This window comes from Rhinoraja longicauda, chromosome 26 (genome assembly GCF_053455715.1).
Source record: "Rhinoraja longicauda isolate Sanriku21f chromosome 26, sRhiLon1.1, whole genome shotgun sequence".
NCBI lineage: Eukaryota > Metazoa > Chordata > Chondrichthyes > Rajiformes > Arhynchobatidae > Rhinoraja > Rhinoraja longicauda.
In genome coordinates, this window is record NC_135978.1 from 158,639 (window position 1) to 178,153 (window position 19,515).

General features: G+C 43.9%; 1 protein-coding gene across 8 annotated transcripts in view; it reads left to right on the forward strand.

The window, feature by feature from the left end:
• synrg (synergin, gamma) overlaps nucleotides 1–19,515 on the forward strand; it is a 135,904-nt gene that overhangs the window by 62,778 nt on the left and 53,611 nt on the right. For all 8 annotated transcript variants that reach the window (XM_078422723.1, XM_078422724.1, XM_078422727.1 and 5 more), the window contains one exon: nucleotides 3,432–4,400. In XM_078422723.1, coding sequence (XP_078278849.1) covers nucleotides 3,432–4,400 — 969 coding nt within the window. The remainder of the gene's footprint in view (nucleotides 1–3,431; nucleotides 4,401–19,515) is intronic.

The window sequence follows — 19,515 nt, forward strand, 5'->3', positions numbered from 1 at the left end:
CATAGTTTTATAATTTCAAATGGTGCTAAACGTGTTTCTTTTAGAAAAAGAACTAATGAAAACCTGAGACAGAACTTTTGTATTTTTATTCCACTTTTAAATGGTGTCTTGTATATAAAATGCTTTTAAAGAAAAATCATCTCACAATGTGAACTCTTGAGTTTTGAACTGCAATCATAAGTGTTAATCTCCATAAACAAAGACATCCAAATTTCTACCCATATTTTACTCCATTTCCAACATCACATCTGTAATTTCAAAGCATCAATTAACAGCTCCTTCAACATCTCTACCTTCCTCGAAAAAAATTCTCCACTCCCCTGACGAACTCCAACCTCTCCCCTCCTGAACGTGCAGCCCTCCACTCACTCCGCAACAACCCGGACTTAATCATTAAACCCGCTGACAAGGGAGGGGCTGTGGTAGTCTGGCGTGCTGACCTCTACCGGACCGAGGCCAGACGACAACTATCAGACACCTCCTCCTACCTATCCCTGGACCATGACCCCACCGATAAACACCAGACCTTTATCAGCAGCACTATCACTGACCTCATCATCTCCGGCGATCTACCCCCCAGTGCCTCCAATCTCATAGTTCCCCAGCCATGCACAGCCCGATTCTACCTCCTACCCAAAATCCACAAACATAACGGTCCCGGCAGACCCATTGTCTCTGCCTGCTCATGCCCCACCGAACTTATCTCTACCTACCTCGAACTCCATCCTATCCCCCCTGGTTAAATCCCTCCCCACCTACGTCCAAGACACCTCACACGCTCTCCATCTCCTTGATAACTTCCGGTTCCCAGGCCCCCACTCCCTCATCTTCACCATGGATGTCCAGTCACTCTACACTTCCATCCCCCACAAGGATGGTCTCGAAGCCCTCCGTTTCTTCCTCGACCGTAGAACCAGCCAATCCCCATCGACCAACACTCTCCTCCGCCTAGCAGAGCTGGTTCTTACCCTCAACAACTTCTCCTTTGACTCCTCCCACTTCCTCCAAACCAGAGGCGTAGCTATGGGCACTCGCATGGGCCCTAGCTACGCCTGCCTCTTTGTCGGGTACGTCGAACAATCCCTGTTCCAGACGTACACTGGCCCCAACCCCGAACTCTACCTCCGCTACATCGACGACTGCATTGGTGCTACCTCTTGCACCCATGCAGAACTCACTGACTTCATACACTTCACCTCCAATTTCCATCCTGCCCTTAAATATACCTGGACTATCTCTGACATCTCCCTCCCGTTTCTGGACCTCACCATCTCCATCACAGGAGACAGACTAGTGACGGACATTTACTATAAACCCACCGACTCGCACAGCTATCTGGACTACACTTCTTCCCACCTGGTCCGCTGCAAAAAGTCTATCCCCTACTCCCAATTCCTCCGTCTATGCCGCATCTGCACCCGGGATGAGGTGTTTCACACTAGGGCTTCCGAGATGTTCTCGTTCTTCAGAAAACGGGGCTTCCCCTCCACCATTATAGATGAGGCTCTCACTAGGGTCTCTTCTACATCCCGCAGCTCCGCTCTTGCTCCCCCTCCCCCCACTCGCAACAAGGACAGAATCCCCCTCGTTCTCACCTTCAACCCCACCAGCCAGCGGATCCAACATATCATCCACCAACATTTCCGTCACCTACAACGGGACCCCACCACTGGCCATATCTTCCCATCCCCTCCCCTCTCTGCGTTCCGCAGAGACCGTTCTCTCCGTAACTCCCTGGTCCATTCGTCCCTTCCTACCCAAACCACCCCAACCCCGGGCACTTTCCCCTGCAACCGCACGAGATGCAACACCTGTCCCTTTACCTCCCCCCCTCAACTCCATCCAAGGACCCAAACAGTCTTTCCAGGTGAGACAAAGGTTCACCTGCACCTCCTCCAACCTCATCTATTGCATCCGCTGCTCTAGATGTCAACTTATTTACATCGGCGAAACCAAGCGCAGGCTCGGCGATCACTTCGCTGAACACCTGCGCTCGGACCACATTAACAAAACTGATCTCCCGGTGGCCGAGCACTTTAACTCCCCCTCCCATTCCCAGTCTGACCTTTCTGTCATGGGCCTCCTCCAGTGCCATAGTGAGGCCCGCCGGAAGTTGGAGGAGTAGCACCTCATATTTCGCCTGGGCAGTTTGCAGCCTGGTGGTATGAACGTCGACTTCTCCAACTTTAGATAGCTCCTCTGTCCCTCCCTTCCCCTCCTCCTTCCCAGATCTCCCTCTATCTTCCTGTCTCCACCTATATCCTTCCTTTGTCCCGCCCCCCTGACATCAGTCTGAAGAAGGGTCTCGACCCGAAACGTCACCCATTCCTTCTCTCCCGAGATGCTGCCTGACCTGCTGAGTTACTCCAGCATTTTGTGAATAAATCACTCTGAAAGTTCTCTTTTTTTGTGTAATAACCCCACGATGGCTTTGCCCCGCTTGATTTCTGCAACTTCCATCAATGTTTCTCATGTTCATAAGTGATAGAAGTGGAATTAGGCCATTCGGTCCGCTCCGCCATTCAAACATAGCTGATCTATCTCTCCCTCTCAACCCCAATCGCATGTCTTCCCCCATAACCCCTGACACCCGTACTAATCGAGAATCTATCTTTCTCAGACTTATTGATGATTCTTGCTTCTTGCACCTCCCCTATTGTACTTACTCTACCAGTGACAGCTGAGCATTTGGCTGCCAGAACCCTAAACTCTGGAATTCTCTTCCTCAATCTCTCAACTTGACCATTCTTCCTTTTACGATTCAGTGGTGGGTTTTGTTTAATGCAAAACTCTTTGGAATGTTACCACTGAAAACTTCTATAAAATCGCAAGTTATATTGTTGCCATGTTGAGAAAAACGGGGGAAAAAATGAAATTCATTTGAAAGGACCTAAAAAGTTAATTATTCCGAAATACAGTTGTGTGGATTTGTTAAGAATGTTTTTTTCCCCTCCATGAGCACGTGGAAACAATCCTTGCAACATTTCCAGGTAATAAAATGAAAACTATAAACAAATTTAAATAACAGTCTTTTTCTTGAAAAGACCAACTTTTGCCAAACACCCAGTGTGCCTTCTTTTGTGCATGGACTGAATAGAATGTAGCTAAATGCCATTTGTACCTTGGGAAATATCCAGAATCTAACCCATCGTAGCTGGGTTAAAACTCTGACTTTCTTTTTTCCAGATTTACAAAATGGCCCTAATTTGGGTCATTTGGGTATTTAAATTTGGTTCGGTGATCATCCCTCTTCCCTACAATGAGAAATTAAATGGTGGTATGTTCTATTGGCACTGCATGCTTGGTATGGGTTGGTGCTTTGGTCTTAGTTAACTTGGAAGAGCTTGTGCTTGTGTGCTGTGCAAAGTGAAACTTAGAATTACATTCTTCGCTGCCAGTATTTTGTCACTTAAACAGTTTTATGTTTGCAGGGGAGGGCTTTGCAGAATTCAAGTCACCAGGAAATGATGATGGATTCACAGACTTCAAAACAGCAGACAGCATTTCACCAGTAGACTCTTCAGAGCAAGCAAAAACATTCACAACGGCCTTTCCTTCCATGCCATTTCTTCCACAACCGCTACCTGTAACACAACCTAAAGACACTTTTAGTCTCAAGGACCTTTTTAACTCTGTCAGTTCATCTGGAGAGAACAAATCTGTGTCGTTTCCATCAGTTTCTGTGACCTCATCCATTACATCATCTGTGTGTGTCGCACCATCATTGTCATCATCACATTCATCCGGTACTATTTCCTCATCTGGTAGCAGGACTGTTGGCGGAATTGATGACTTTGGAGACTTCAGTCTTTTCGGTATTGCATCCAGTACTTCTGCAGGTGGGGAATGGGGTCAGGATGAATTTGCAGATTTTATTGCTTTTGGCACCACTGGATCCTACGAACAGAAATCAAAGGATAAGTACGGTGTTTTCAGGCAGGAGAAGAATGATGTCTTCACAACATCTTTTGATGCCTCACTTGGCATAGCTGAGCAACCTCCAGCCTCAACTGTAGACAAGTATGATGTCTTTAAACAATTACCTGAGGAAGGGTCTGTGATGGGCTTTGAGGAGCAAAAAGACAGTACTTCTCTTTCACAAGGGAAGAATGACGATGACTTTCCAATTACCAAGTTGCCCCTTGCATTTGGCACCTCCGATAAGGCATTCATGGATAAACTTTCTGCTTTTAAGCAAGCAAAAGAGGACTCTGCTTCTGTGAAATCTTTGGACCTTCCTTCTATTGGTGGGAGCAGTATTGGTAAAGAGGACTCAGAAGATGCCTTATCTGCTCAGTTTGATATGAAGTCAGCTGAGATTGGTGGTGATCTGAAACATGTATTGTCAGACAGCTCGCTGGATTTGCCACCTGTCATTGGTCAGCCACCTCCTGTTACAGGTGAGGAAATGGTTAGATTGATCTGGTAAATATATCCAAATCAATTGTTACTGCAGTTCCCTTTCTATAATACCGCACCAGTAGATGACCATGTACATGCGTAGCTGTCGCTGTCCATTCTGTATGATCATCAGTGGGAATTCTACCGTCCCACTGTTTTCAGTGGTGTTATCTATAGTGGAAAATTCCAGCCCAAGCCCTTGATTTAGAATTATCATCATGTAACTGTTTTGATGTTCCAATTTTTACTCTATTCCATCTTTTACTCTATTGTTGTGCCAATATTGTTATTAATAATAATACATTTTTTTTATTTTATTTACATTATTGCATTATATTTTCCATCTGGAGTGTAACGGTATTCAGTCAGTGGGTGACTTTAATGGAATGGCACAAACATTGCTCAACACCTATATTTTCAGGTCATCCATTCTAATCACAGAAAGAGTGTCAACCAGTCAAGTTGGATGGCAATTGTTACTCAGTTATTCTTCTACCTTTTAAACTGCCATTACAATTTTATGTTTCCATTTCATTTTTAGCATCATATTACATAGCAATTGTTTGTACAAAAAGAACACGGTGCCTTAACATGGTGCCTAGTTTTAACTGAAATTTTCTTACAGGGTTACAAATGATTGCTTTAATAATTGTGAAAAGGCATCATTATTGAAGATAAGCAATGTTTTTATTTATGCAAAACCATTTAAAGCTCGTTTCTAAAATCTGACTTGGATATAGCATGTTAGACATTATGTAAGATGTAAATGTTTGGGCATACCCTGAGTTTGCCACGCTAAGTATAGACCAGTGTTAAAACAATCAACTCCTGTTTCTTCACCCAATTGTCAGGGAAAGGGGATGAAAGCATCAGTAACGTATAAATAATCCTCTGAACAAAAAAGAATCCTCAAAAAAAAAGAACGTAACAATTGTTGATTTGGAGAGGGTTTCTGGGTCAACCGACTAATTTAACTGATGTCCAAAAGACGAGTAATTTTAAAAACAGAACATGGCATGTTTCTCATCTGTAGTCCAAATATTTTTTCTTCATTTACTCGTGGATGCACAAAAAATTAAATTAGTCTATTTTCCACTCTATCCATACAACACCCTAACAATATCCACACAGGCAAGGTCTCAGGACTGGAGAGTAGCCAAAGTTGTTCTGTTGTTTAAGAAAGGAAGTCAAGAATTTATAGGCCGGTGAGCCTCACGTCGGTGGTAGGGAAACTGTTATAGGAGATTCTTCGGAATAGGATTTACTCATATTTGGAATGGGATAATTTGGGACAGTAGGCACGGCTTTATAAGCGGCAGGCCATGTACAGGTGCTCCCCGGCTTACGATGTTTCGACTTGCGATAGTTCAACTTTGCGATGGCGCAAACGGCTGCGACCCGTGGCGAGCCGCAGCTTGCTTCCGGCCACTTAATCGCGTTTATTACAATGCATTTCGACTTACAATACTTTCGGTTTCTGATGGGTTTCTCGGAATGGAACCCCATCGGAGGCTGAGGAGCGTCTGTATTATGAATGATTGAGTTTTTAAGGAGGTAACAAAAGTGATTGCTTAGAGTAGGGCAGTGGATGGCATCTACTTGGATTTCAGTAATGCATTTGATAAAGTACCTCATTGTAGGCTCATCCAGAAGATTAAGATGAATGCAACTACGATACCCTGGTCGTTTGGATTCAGACTTTTCTTACATACCTGTATTGTAGGCAGAGGTGGAGTGTATAACCATCATGTTAATTCAGTTGTGGCAGCTTCATAATACTTATTATTTTTGTTCTAAACTCTATTTTGTTAGTGTTCATCAATTTTTAATTTAATGAATCCATATGTGTTTATTGCAAGGAGTGGTTTTTATTTTATCCTAACACAATATTTGATTTTATCATATGAATCTGAACTCAGATAAATGGTTAATCAGAAGATTAAATCATAAGTTCATTGTAGTGACCAAAGAAATTTAAAGCCAAGATCTCACTTTTAAATTGGAGACTCTCAGTAATTCTCAATGAGTAGAACTATTTTTTAATAAATTCTTAAACCAATTTAAAAATATGAAATGGAATGAATTTGTTTTGAAAGTTAATCAAATAGCATTTGAAAATTGCAATTCTGATGAGAGATTGAGAAATAGCTGTTTCTCACAGTATTTTAAACACAATGGAATAATATCAATATTATTCTATATAATACAGTTTAAATTCATGGCCTTTTGTTGAATGTAATGCATCGGCAATGCTTTTCTTAAGGTTATTGTCTGTGTTTTGTAATAGCTCCATGTGCACTTGGCCACTTGACACTAATGAGCTGATTTGTATGTTGAAGATCAGGTTTGATCATAAAGATCTTCCATTTTCATTTTAAAAAATCCAGCTAGTGCAATTCCTTGCTTGATAAATGCTAGAAATATAGTATAGGAAGGAACTGTAGATGCTGGTTTAAACCGAAGATAGACATAAAAGTCTGGAGTAACACAGCAGGTCAGACAGCATCTCTGGAGAAAATGAATTAAAAGACGTTCTTTTAGGAAGGAGATGAGGAGAAGTTTCTTTAGTCAGAGGGTGGTGAATCTGTGGAATTCTTTGCCTCAGAAGGCAGTGGTGGCCGTCAATAGATATTTTTAAGGCAGAGATAGATAGATTCTTGATTAGTACAGGTTTCAGAGGTTATGGGGAGAAGGCAGGATCATATGTAGGGGCATCCATAAATTGGTCTTTTGTAACTGGAGATCACCTGCACATTCAATTTTGAGTGTTTTCCCAGTCTGAAAGGTTAACTTGCAATTACCACCTGACCTATATCTACCAAACGATAGACAAAAGGCTTGACCCGAAACGTCACCTAGTCATAAGGAATAGGAGTGGAATTAGGCCCATCAAGTCTACTCCGCCATTCAATCATGGCTGATCTATCTGCACCGCCCACTCCCCGAACATCAATCTGAGGAAGGGTCTCGACCAGAAACCTTCTCTCCAGAGATTCTGTATGTCTCGCTGAGTTACTCCAGCATTTTGTGTCTACCTTCGGCCCAACTTGCCCACACCGGCCAACATCTCCCATCTACAATAGTCCCACTTGCCTGCATTTGGCCCATATCCCTTTAAACCTGTCCTATCCATGTACCTGTCTAAATGTTTCTTAAACGTTGCGATAGTTCCTGCCTTAACTACCTCCACCAGCAGCACGTTCCATATACCTACCACCCTTTGCGTGAAAAAGTTACTCCTCAGGTTCCTATTAAATCTTTCTCCCCACACCTTAAACCTATGTCCTCTGCTTCTCAATTCCCCTACTCTGGGCAATAGACTCTCTGCATCTACTCGATTTATTGCTCTCATGATTTTGTGCATCTCTATAAGATCCCTCATCCTCCTGCGCTCCAAGGAATAGAGTCCTAGCCTGCTCAACATCTCTCTCTCTCTCTCTATAGCTCGAGTCCTGGCAACATTCTCTGAAATCTTCTCTGCGCCCAATCCAGCTTGACAACATCTTTCCTGTAACATGGTGCCTAAAACTGAACACAACAATTTAAATGTGGACTTACCAATATATACAACTGCAATATGACATCCCAACGTCTATACTCAATGTTCTGACTGATGAATGCCAATGCCCCAAAAGCCTTTTTGACTCCACAACACTCCCCAAAGCCCTACCATTCATTGTGCAGATTCTGCCCATGTTAGTGATCCTAAAATGCAACATCTCACATTTCTGTGTTAAATTCCATGAACCATTCCTCAGCACACCTGCTCAATCGATCAAGAAAGATCCTGCTGCAATTTTTGACAACCATCTTCACTATGTGCAATGTCACCTACTTTTGTATCATCTACAAACTTGCTAATCTTGCCGTGTATATTCTCATCCAAATCATTGATATAGATGACATTTTGTTGCCAGAATTTGTTTTTGCTTCTGTATTCAGTTTTATCAATTCTTTGAGTGATTCAGTGTGGAAATAGGCCCCATGTCCGTTGTGACCATACCAAACATCGAGAACCATTTACACTAACCCAATGCTATTCCCCTTTTATTCTCCCTACATTCCCATTAACTCATCTAAGGTGGCAGGCTGGCTCACAGTACGATCCTGCTGCCTCACAATTCAATCATGACCTCTGGTATTGGTTGCGTGGAGTTTGCATGCTCTCACCGCATGGGTTACCTTTTAGATTTCTGGTTTTCTCCCACATTTCAAAAATGCAGATTTGGAGCTTAATTGTAGCCATTTACAGCTGCTCATGTGAAAGTAATTTTATACAATTTGATAGGCAGCATTATTTATATATAAAATATTCTTTAGTAATTGAGAAATATTAATGCTTCTGTAATTGGTAGAACCAGGAGAAGCTGTGGTAGGGGTGGACTTAATGGGAAAGATTGATAATGAAAGTGGTTACCAAGATCTCCAAAGAGCAAAGATTGAGTAAGTTGCCCGATTCCCACAGGGGTTAAAAAAAACTTGGCGGGTGATCTCTTGGGAATATACGATTCTGAGCGGTCAGATGCTGAGATTATTTACGTTGACTGATATTTCTATGGACTAAGAAGCAGACCCTCAGGATATTTGACGGTAAATTGGTTTCACAGCAATGTGGTTTAGGACGAAGGCCCTCACAGCCTCGCAAGACTGATTAGAAATGGGTTAAGCATGCAGATCATATACATAAATGGCAGAGTGGAAAATTATGATGAAAACTGGAAGAGTTTAGGGTATTAAAGAATAAAAAGTTGCTCTTGCTCGGATTGATAGAAGATGATAATGTGACTATTGCAGTAAAGGAGAGTTCTTTATGGAAGATGTGAAGACAAACCCGTTGACCAACTGTGCCATTAAAATCTTAATAACTGTTTCAGTATTCAGAAGTGCCAAATTTGAGGTCTCGATTTCAGCAAAGCATTGAGATACTGAACTAGAGTATTGTTACACAGTATTCATTTCACTTAAATCCACTTTGTATTAAAAAGCTGTAATTTAATCTCCTTTGTTCTCCTTGTTTGTTAATGTTTGAACATTTGGATTTAGATTCCTATCCTGTGCATCAAAAACTCATTGAATCACTAGAGTCTTTCAAGAATCACTGGTCAGGAGTGATTCCAAAGGATTGGAAAAATGGCTCCATCAAAGGTGCTGGATATTTTGAAGATGGAGATGACAGGTTCTTGAATAGTATGAGTGTCAATGGTTTGAGAAGGCAGGATATTGGGGTTGAGAAGGAAAGATAGATTTGCCATGATTGAATGGCGGAGTAGACACAATGAGCTGACTCGCTTCATTCTGCTCCTATAACTTATGAACTTATGAATCCAATCTACTACAGAGTTGAAGCAGAAACAATGGTAATGTCTTGCTGTTATGTCGCAAAATAACATGTACAAATGCCAGAATGTTAGAATAGTGGTTATGCAATTTGTTAGGCAGCAGGAATCACAGAGTCAATCAGCCCTTCAGCCCAACTTGCCCATGCCGACCAAGATACCTCATTTACACTAATCCCACCTGCCTGAGTTAGGCCCATATCTCTCTAAGCCTTTCCTATCCATGTACCTTACCCAAATGCCTTTTAAATGTTGTTATTGCATCTGCCTCAACTACCTCCTCTGGCAGCTCATTCCATACACCCACCATCCACTGTGTGAAATGGGTTGCTAACAAAATTACTCTATATTTGAGAAATATTAAATCTGTAGTTGGTAGCAAGACATGAAAATATGGTTGGGAGTGGAATGCTATTATTGAACAGAAATGCATCTTTAGGTACATTGTGATGCTGCATTATTTTAAAAAGTGTTTAATTTTGTTCTTCGTGCTCTAATTGCTTATGTTAAACAACAGATGAGAACCAAACAGATTGAGTGGGCCATGTTTTTGCTGAAAACGTTGGTCATTATTCGCTGTGCAAAATAATTAGGAGAGATTTTGTACACAAACAAATGGCTTTATTTTATATATCTCCTTTCCTTATTGAGACAAAGGAATAGTGGTCTTAACTTTACATGGCTGTTTTATACAAATGAAGTATAATTTGGGGCAATTTGAAATTATTCCCTTAGATTGGAAGGAGAGAAAACAAAGAGCAAATTCTTGTACTAGAAACACAAAATCAGCCTGTAGGTACAGAACAAATTCGAAGGCATATGAAATGTTGGATTTATTGCAAGGAGAATGGAAGCAAGGGCATCTTTCTTCAATTGCTTTGTGGCTTTGGTGAGGCCACATCCCATATACTGTCTACATCCCACATTGTCTACATCCCACATTGTCTACATCCCACATTGTCTACATCCCACATTGTCTACATCCCACATTGTCTACATCCCACATTGTCTACATCCCACATTGTCTACATCCCACATTGTCTACATCCCACATTGTCTACATCCCACATTGTCTACATCCCACATTGTCTACATCCCACATTGTCTACATCCCACATTGTCTACATCCCACATTGTCTACATCCCACATTGTCTACATCCCACATTGTCCACATCCCACATTGTCTACAGCCCACATTGTCTACATCCCATATACTGTCTACATCCCACATTGTCTACATCCCACATTGTCTACATCCCACATTGTCTACATCCCACATTGTCTATGGCGGCGCCTAACGGCAGCGGCTGACTAGCAGTCTGTCCGTCTTTATTTTTCCTTTTTTTGTTGAGTGTCGGTGTTGGGGTGGTTTTTATATATATATTTTTGGTTGTGTATGTGTGGGAGGGGGTGGTGGTGTGGGGGGGGGGGAACTTTTCTCTTCCTCACGGTGCGGGGTGCGGCTCGGCTGCGGGGCCTAACATCCCCCGGTGCGGCTTGGCCGCTGGACTTTACATCCCCCGGTGCGGCTTGGCTGCTGGACTTAACACCGCCCGGTGCAGCTCGGCTGCGGGACTTAACATCGCCCGGTGCGGCTCGGCTGCGGGACTTAACATCGCCCGGTGCGGCTCGGCTGCGGGACTTAACATCGCCCGGTGCGGCTCGGCTGCGGGACTTAACATCGCCCGGTGCGGCTCGGCTGCGGGACTTAACATCGCCCGGTGCGGCTCGGCTGCGGGACTTAACATCGCCCGGTGCGGCTCGGCTGCGGGACTTAACACCGCTGGTGCGGCTCGGCTGCGGGACTTTTCACCGCTGGTGCGGCTCGGCTGCGGGACTTAGCTGCGCAAGGCTTGGTCGCGGGCCTTTCATCGCCCGGTTCGGCCGCGAGACGTTTCAGCGCCCGGTGCGGGGACTGTGCGGGTCGGTCGGGGACGAGCTGTCTGTCCGTGGGCGTGGGGAAGAGAGTGGAAGTTTTGTTGCCTCCATCACAGTGAGGGGGTGTTTGGAGTCACTGTGATGGACGTTTGTGTTGGGGTTATGTGTCTTGTGTTGGGGTTATGTGTCTACATCCCACATACTGTCTACATCCCACATACTGTCTACATCCCACATACTGTCTACATCCCATATACTGTCTACATCCCACATACTGTCTACATCCCACATACTGTCTACATCCCATATACTGTCTACATCCCACATACTGTCTACATCCCACATTGTCTACATCCCACATTGTCTACATCCCATATACTCTCTATAGCTTTGGACTCATTTGAAACATATATTTGTCTTGGAGTCAGTGCCAAGCAGGATCACTCAGTTGTTTCCTGGGGTGAGTAGATTATCCTTTGAGGAAATATTGAGTTGATTACACCTCTCTTCTCTAGAGATTGGAAGAATGATAGGTGTTCCATTAAAATATATGATTCCTAGGGGCTTGACACAACAATGCTTTGAGTATGTTTCTCTTACCCTATGAAACAGGAACAAGAGGGTATAAAGGATTGCCCATTTAAGATTTAAACTAGGAGCAGTTTCTTTGAGATTATGAAGCTTTAATCTTTCTACCATAGAGACCTTTGGGCACTGAGCTTTGAAGGTGACATTTTTATACTTCAAGGAAATTGAAAGTGATGGGGCTAGGCAGGATAGGCGTGTTGTGGCTATCATAAAACATACAGAACATAGAACAGGTCATTTAACCCACAATGTCTGTGGCGAACATGATGTGAAGAACATCCCTTATCTACCTACACACAACCTATATCCCTACATTCCCTGCATTTTCATATGCTTATCCAAAAGTATTTTTAATGTATCTAACTCTTTGTTAACATATCTAAGTCTAACATATCTGTTTCAACCACCACCCCCGACAGCATGTGCCAGGCACTCACCACCTCTGTGTGGGGGAAATAAATGCCCAGCTCATCTCAGTTAAACTTTGCCCATCTCACCTTAAGGCGATAACCTCTCGCTTTGATGTTTCCCTCCTGGGAAAAAGATTCTGACTGTCTACCCTATCAATGCCTTTCATCATTTTATATACCTCTATCACATCTTCCCTCGATCTCCGTTCCAGAGAAAATAATCCAAGTCTGTCCAGCCTCTCCCTATGGCTAATAACCCCTAATCCAGGCATCATTCTAATCCATGTAAACCTCTTCTACCCTTTCCAAAGTCTCCATATCCCGTTCCAAACTATTAAAGCAAACATACCAAATGTGTTATTTAGCACTTCATCTACATGTATTGCCCATTTCAGGGACCCCAAGATACCTCTGTACATCAATGCTATTAGGGGTCATGCCATTAATTGTATATTTACTCCTTACATTTGACCTCCCTAAGTGCAACACCTCACACTTCCTCGCGTTAAACTCTATCTGCCATTTCTCCACCCATTTCTGTATCCAATCTATATCCTGTTGTTTTTATTGACAGCCTTTCCCACAGCCCATGGCCCCAGCAATCTTGGTATCATAGGTAAACATACTAACCAATCCATCCATGTTTACTCCAAGTCATACATATATCACAAACAGAGGTGCCAGCAAAAATCCTCGCAGAACTCCATTGATCACAGACCTCCAGCCTGCACTTTAATTCTCCTTCCCATTCCTACACAGACCTTTCTGTCCTAGGTCTCTTCCATTGTCAGAGTGAGGCTAAATGCAAATTGGAGGTACAACATCTCATATTTCGCTTGGGCATCTTACAGCCCAGTAGTATGAATATTGATTTCTGTCACTTCAAGTAGCCCCGGCATTCCCTCTCTATCCCTCCCCCACCCAAGTCGTACTAGCTTCTCATTTTCGCCCTACAAACAGCTAACAAAGGCCTGTTTACTTTATCATCGTTACTTTTTTGCACTTTTTTCATTCATTGTTCTTTATCTCTCCACATCACCGTCTATATCTCTAATTTCCCTTATCCCTAACTAGTCTGAAGAAGGGTCTCGACCCAAAATATCACCCATTCTTTCTTTCCAGAGACGCTGCCTGTCCCGCTGAGTTACTCCAGCTTTTTGTGTCTACCTTCAGCCTGAATATTGTTCCACCACAACCCTCTGACTTCCATCAGTAAACCAGTTCCAAATTGGTACGACCAAACCACTATAAATCCTGTGTATCTGAGTCCTCTGGATCAGCCTACCATGGGGTCCTTATCAAACGCCTCACTAAAGTCCATGTAGACAACATCCAGCGCTCTACCCTCATCGGTCATATTTATCACCACTTCACAAAACATCAGATAAGCTATTGATTATTGATTGTCCAAGCACATTCAAAAGGGCTTCCTGCAGCTTTTTATTACATTATGAGGCAATTCACAGTGAATGGACAATTAATCTGACATATGATTTTCCCTTTCAATTGAAGAATGTCTCTCTGTGGTTCATAGATCACATCTTTACTCGTTACCAATATCATTATATTATTTCAAGTAGTCTTTCCTGATTGACAAAGGATCAACATGTTGAACAAACTGTCCAATTGTTATTGCTGACACTTTCTACACAAGCCAAAAACTGCAGGGCTGCACAGTGGTGTAGCTGGTTGAGATGCTGCCTCAGTGCCAGAGACTGTTAGATCCTGGCTTTGAGTGCTTTCTCTGTGGAGTTTGCACATTCTTCCAGCCCAGTGGTATGAACATTGACTTCTCAGACTTTAGATAGTTCCTCTGTCCCTCTCTTCCCCTCCCCCTTCCCAGATCTCCCTCTATCTTCCTGTCTCCACCTATATCCTTCCTTTGTCCCGCCCCCCTGACATCAGTCTGAAGAAGGGTCTCGACCCGAAACGTCACCCATTCCTTCTCTCCTGAGATGCTGCCTGACCTGCTGAGTTACTCCAGCATTTTGTGAATAAATACCTTCGATTTGTACCAGCATCTGCAGTTATTTTCTTATACTTCATATTGTGTAGATACAATTGTATTATTGTCATGTGTACCAAGGTACAGTGAAAAGCTTTGTTTTGCATGTTATCCAAACAGATCAGATAATGCATAAATACAATCAAACTCAAGTACAATAGGTAGAGCAAATGAGAAGAGACCGAGTGAGAGTGCAGAATGTGGTTCTCAGTATTGTAGAGCATCAGTTCCGTTAAAAACATCCATTGGGGTAGAGGTGAATCGGGCAGTCCCCTAGCTTATGTAAGGACTGTTCAGAAGCCTGATAACAGAGGGGAAGAAGTTGTTTCTACATAAATTTGCTCTGGGTGCTCTGGTTTCCTCCCATATCCCAAAAACATGTAAGTTTATGGGTTAGACACAAAATGCTGGAGTAACTCAGCGGGACAGGCAATAGACAATAGGTGCAGGAGTAGGCCATTCGGCCCTTCGAGCCAGCACCGCCATTCAATGTGATCATGGCTGATCATTCTCAATCAGTACCCCGTTCCTGCTTTCTCCCCATACCCCCTGACTCCGCTATCCTTAAGAGCTCTATCAAGCTCTCTCTTGAATGTATTCAGAGAATTGGCCTCCACTGCCCTCTGAGGCAGAGAATTCCACAGATTCACAACTCTCTGACTAAAAAAGTTTTTCCTCATCTCTGTTCTAAATGGCCTACCCCTTATTCTTAAACTGTGGCCCCTGGTTCTGGGCTCCCCCAACATTGGGAGCATGTTTCCTGCCTCTAACATGTCCAACCCCTTAATAATCTTATACGTTTCGATAAGATCCCCTCTCATCCGTCTAAATTCCAGTGTATACAAACCTAGTCGCTCCAGTCTTTCAACATATGACAGTCCCGCCATTCCGGGAATTAACCTAGTAAACCTGCGCTGCACGCCCTCAATAGCAAGAATATCCTTCCTCAAATTTGGAGACCAAAACTGCACACAGTACTCCAGGTGCAGTCTCACTAGGGCCCTGTACAACTGCAGAAGGACCTCTTTGCTCCTATACTCAACTCCTCTTGTTATGAAGGCCAACATTCCATTGGCTTTCTTCACTGCCTGCTGTACCTGCATGCTTCCTTTCAGTGACTGATGCACTAAGACACCCAGATCACGTTGTACGTCCCCTTTTCCTAACTTGACACCATTCAAATAATAATCTGCCTTCCTATTCTTACCACCAAAGTGGATAACCTCACACTTATCTACATTAAACTGCATCTGCTATGCATCCGCCCACTCACACAACCTGTCCAAGTCACCCTGCAACCTCATAGCATCTTCCTCACAGTTCACACTGCCACCCAGCTTTGTATCATCGGCAAATTTGTTAATGGTACTTTTAATCCTTTCATCCAAGTCATTGATGTATATTGTAAATAGCTGCGGTCCCAACACCGAGCCTTGCGGTACCTCACTAGTCACTGCCTGCCATTCTGAAAGGGACCCATTTATCCCCATTCTTTGCTTTCTGTCTGTCAACCAACTTTCTATCCATGTCAGTACCCTACCTCCAATACCATGTGCTCTAATTTTGCCCACCAATCTGCTATGTGGGACCTTGTCGAAGGCTTTCTGAAAGTCGAGGTACGCCACATCCACCGGCTCTCCCCTGTCAATTTTCCTAGTTACATCCTCAAAAAATTCCAGTAGATTAGTCAAGCACGATTTGTCAAGGCGGCATCTCTGGATAGAAGGAATGCTTGATGTTTCAGCTCGAGACCCTTCTTCAGACTAAGAGTCAGGGGAGAGGGAGACACAGAGACATGGAAGGCTAATGTGTAAAAATGAGACATCAAAGAGGACGAACATCAAGGAAAATGTGGAGTAGATCATTGTTAGCTAGGGGAAGGTGACAACGAAGCTTACACAGATAAAATTAAATCAGGAGGACAGTCAGACCAGTTGGAGAACAAGGATGGGGAAGGCGCTGACAGAGGGAAAGCAAAGGTTATTTGAAGTTAAAGAAGTCAATATTCATACCGCTGGTTTATAAGCTACCCAAGTGAAATTTGAGGTGCTGATCCTCCAATTTACATTGGGCCTCACTCTGACAGTAGAGGAGGCCCAGGACAGAAAGGTCAGTATGGGAGAGGGAGTTAAAGTGCTTAGCAACCGGGATATCAGGTTGGTCTCGGTGGACTGAACGGCGGTGTTCAACAAAATGATCTCTGAGTGTGCGCTTGGTCTCACCGATACATAGGAGTCCACTCCTGGAACAGCGGGTACAGTAATTGAGGTTGGAGGAGGTGCAAGTGGACCTCTGCCTCACCTGAAGGGACTGTCGGGGTCCTTGGACAGTATCGAGGGAGGAGGTATAGGGACAGGTGTTGCATCTCTTGCGATTGCAGCAGAAAGTACCAGGGGAGGGGTTGGTTTGGCTGGGAGTGTTTGTTAACCAGGGAGTTGCGGAGGGAACGGTCTCTGCGGAAAGCGTAAAGGGGTGGAGATGGGAAGATGTGGCTAGTGGTGGGATCCCCTTAGATGTTGCGAAAATGTCAGGATTATGTGCTGTATGCAATGGCTGATGGGGTGAAAGATGAGGACTTGAGGGACTCTGTCTCTGTTGCAACTGGGGGGGGGGGAAGGGGGAGCAAGAGTGGAACTGCGGAATACCGAGGAGACCCTTGTGAGGGCCTCATCTATGTTGGAAAAGGGCACCCCCGTCCCTAAAGAATGAGGACATCTTAGATGTCCTGATGTGGAACACCTCATCTTGGGTGCAGATGCGGTGTAGACGGAGCAATTAGGAGTAGGGGATAGAGTCTTTGCAGGACACGGGGTGGGAAGAAGTGGGTAGTCTAGATAGCTGTGGGAGTCAGTAGATTTGTAATAGATGTCAGTCGATAGTCCTGTGATGGAGATGGTGAGATCAAGAAATGGTAGGGAAATGTCGGAGATGATCCAAGTGAAATTGAGTGCAGTATGGGTGCTGGAGTTAGCTCTGATGCAGTCATCAATGTAACGGAGATAGAGTTCGGGGATGGGGCCAGTGTGTGCCGGAACTGGGATTATTCGACGTATCCTACAAAGAGCCAGGCATATCGGGACTCTTATAAGTGCCCATGGTTACGCCTTAGATTTGGAGGAAGTGGGAGGAGTCGAAGGAGAAAGGTATGGGTAAGGACCAGCTCTGCTAGGCAGAGGAGGGTGTTGGTAGAGGGAAATTGGCTGGTTCTGTGGTCGAGGAAGAAACGGAGGGCTTTAAGACCTTCCTGGTGGGGGATGGAGGTGTGAAGTGACTGAACATCCATAATAAAGATGATGTAGTGAGGGTCTGGAAAACGGAAGTCATTGAAGAGACGAAGGGCGTGTGAAGTATCTTGTACTTGGGTCGGGAGAGATTGGACCAGGGGGGATAGGATGGAGTCGAGTTACATGGAAATCATTTCCATGGGACAGGAGTAGGCAGAAACAATAGGTCTGCCAGGGCAGTTCTGTTTATGGATTTTGGTGAGAAGATAAAACCTGGCTGTGCAGGGCTGGCGAACGATAAGGTTGGAGGCTTTGAAGGGTAGGCAGCCGGAACTGATAAAATCAGAAATGGACTGTGAGATTATGGCCTGGCGATCATCTGTGGGATTGTGGTCCAAGGACAAGTAGGAGGAGGTGTCCGAGGGCTGGCGCCTGGCCTCAGTGCGTTAGAGGTCAGCGCGCCAGACTACCATGGCACTTCCCTTGTCGGCGGGTTTGATGATAATGTCAGGGTTGCTGCAGAGTGAACAGAGGGCTGTACGTTCAGAGGGGGAGAGGTTAGAGTAGCTAAGGGAAGTGGAAAAGTTGAGATGGTTGATGGGTTAATTGGTCTCTAAAATTGCTCATCATGAGCAGGGAGTGGATAACAAAGTGAAATAATGAACTGTGTGAATGGTGAGCATAGACCAGGTGGGCTAAAGGGCCTATTGCCATACTGTATCTTTAACCTAATTATATTTCTACATTAATATGTGTCCTTTTGATATTGTTTCCAGTCATCGTCTCCACCGATGATAAATGACTTGCCACACAGACCACGGGGTTGCCTTCAGTGGCTTTTGATTTTATCATGGATGATACCTTCGATTTGTACCAGCATCTGCAGTTGATACCTTTGATTTGTACCAACATGTGCAGTTATTTTCCTACATTATCATGGATGAATGTTATTACACCGCATGGATGAACTCCAATAATTGTTCATCCCTGTCTGGCGAAAAAATAAAACTGGGAAGCCTCAACTGTGGCTAACGAGGGAAATCAAGGATAGTGTTAAATCCAAGGAAAAGGCATATAAATTGGCCAGTGGAAGCAGCAAACCGGAGGATTGGGAGAAATTTAGAACTCAACAGAGGATGACAAAGGGGTTAATTAAGAGGGGGGGAAAAAGAGCATGAAAGAAAGTTTGCAGGGAATATAACGACTGACTCTAAAAGCTTCTTTAGATATGTAAAAAAAGAAAAGATTAGTGAAGACAATGTAGGTCCCTTACAATCAGAGACAGGTGAATTTATAATGGGAAACAAAGACATGGTAGAACAGTTAAACGAGTACTTTAGTTCTGTCTTCACTAAGGAAGACACAAACAATCTCCCAGAAATATTAGGGGACCGAGGATCTAGTGGGAGGGAGGAACTAAAGGGAATCCACATAAGTCAGGAAATGGTGTTAGTAAACTGTTGGGACTGAAAGCAGATAAATCCCCAGGGCCTGATGGTCTGCATCCCAGAGTACTCAAGGAAGTGGAAGTAGAAATCGTGGATGCATTGGTGATCATTTTCCAATGTTCTCTCGACTCTGGATCAGTTCCTGTGGACTGGAGGGTGGCCAATGTAACCCCACTTTTTAAGAAAGAGGGGAGAGAGAAAATGGGGAATTATAAACCAGTTAG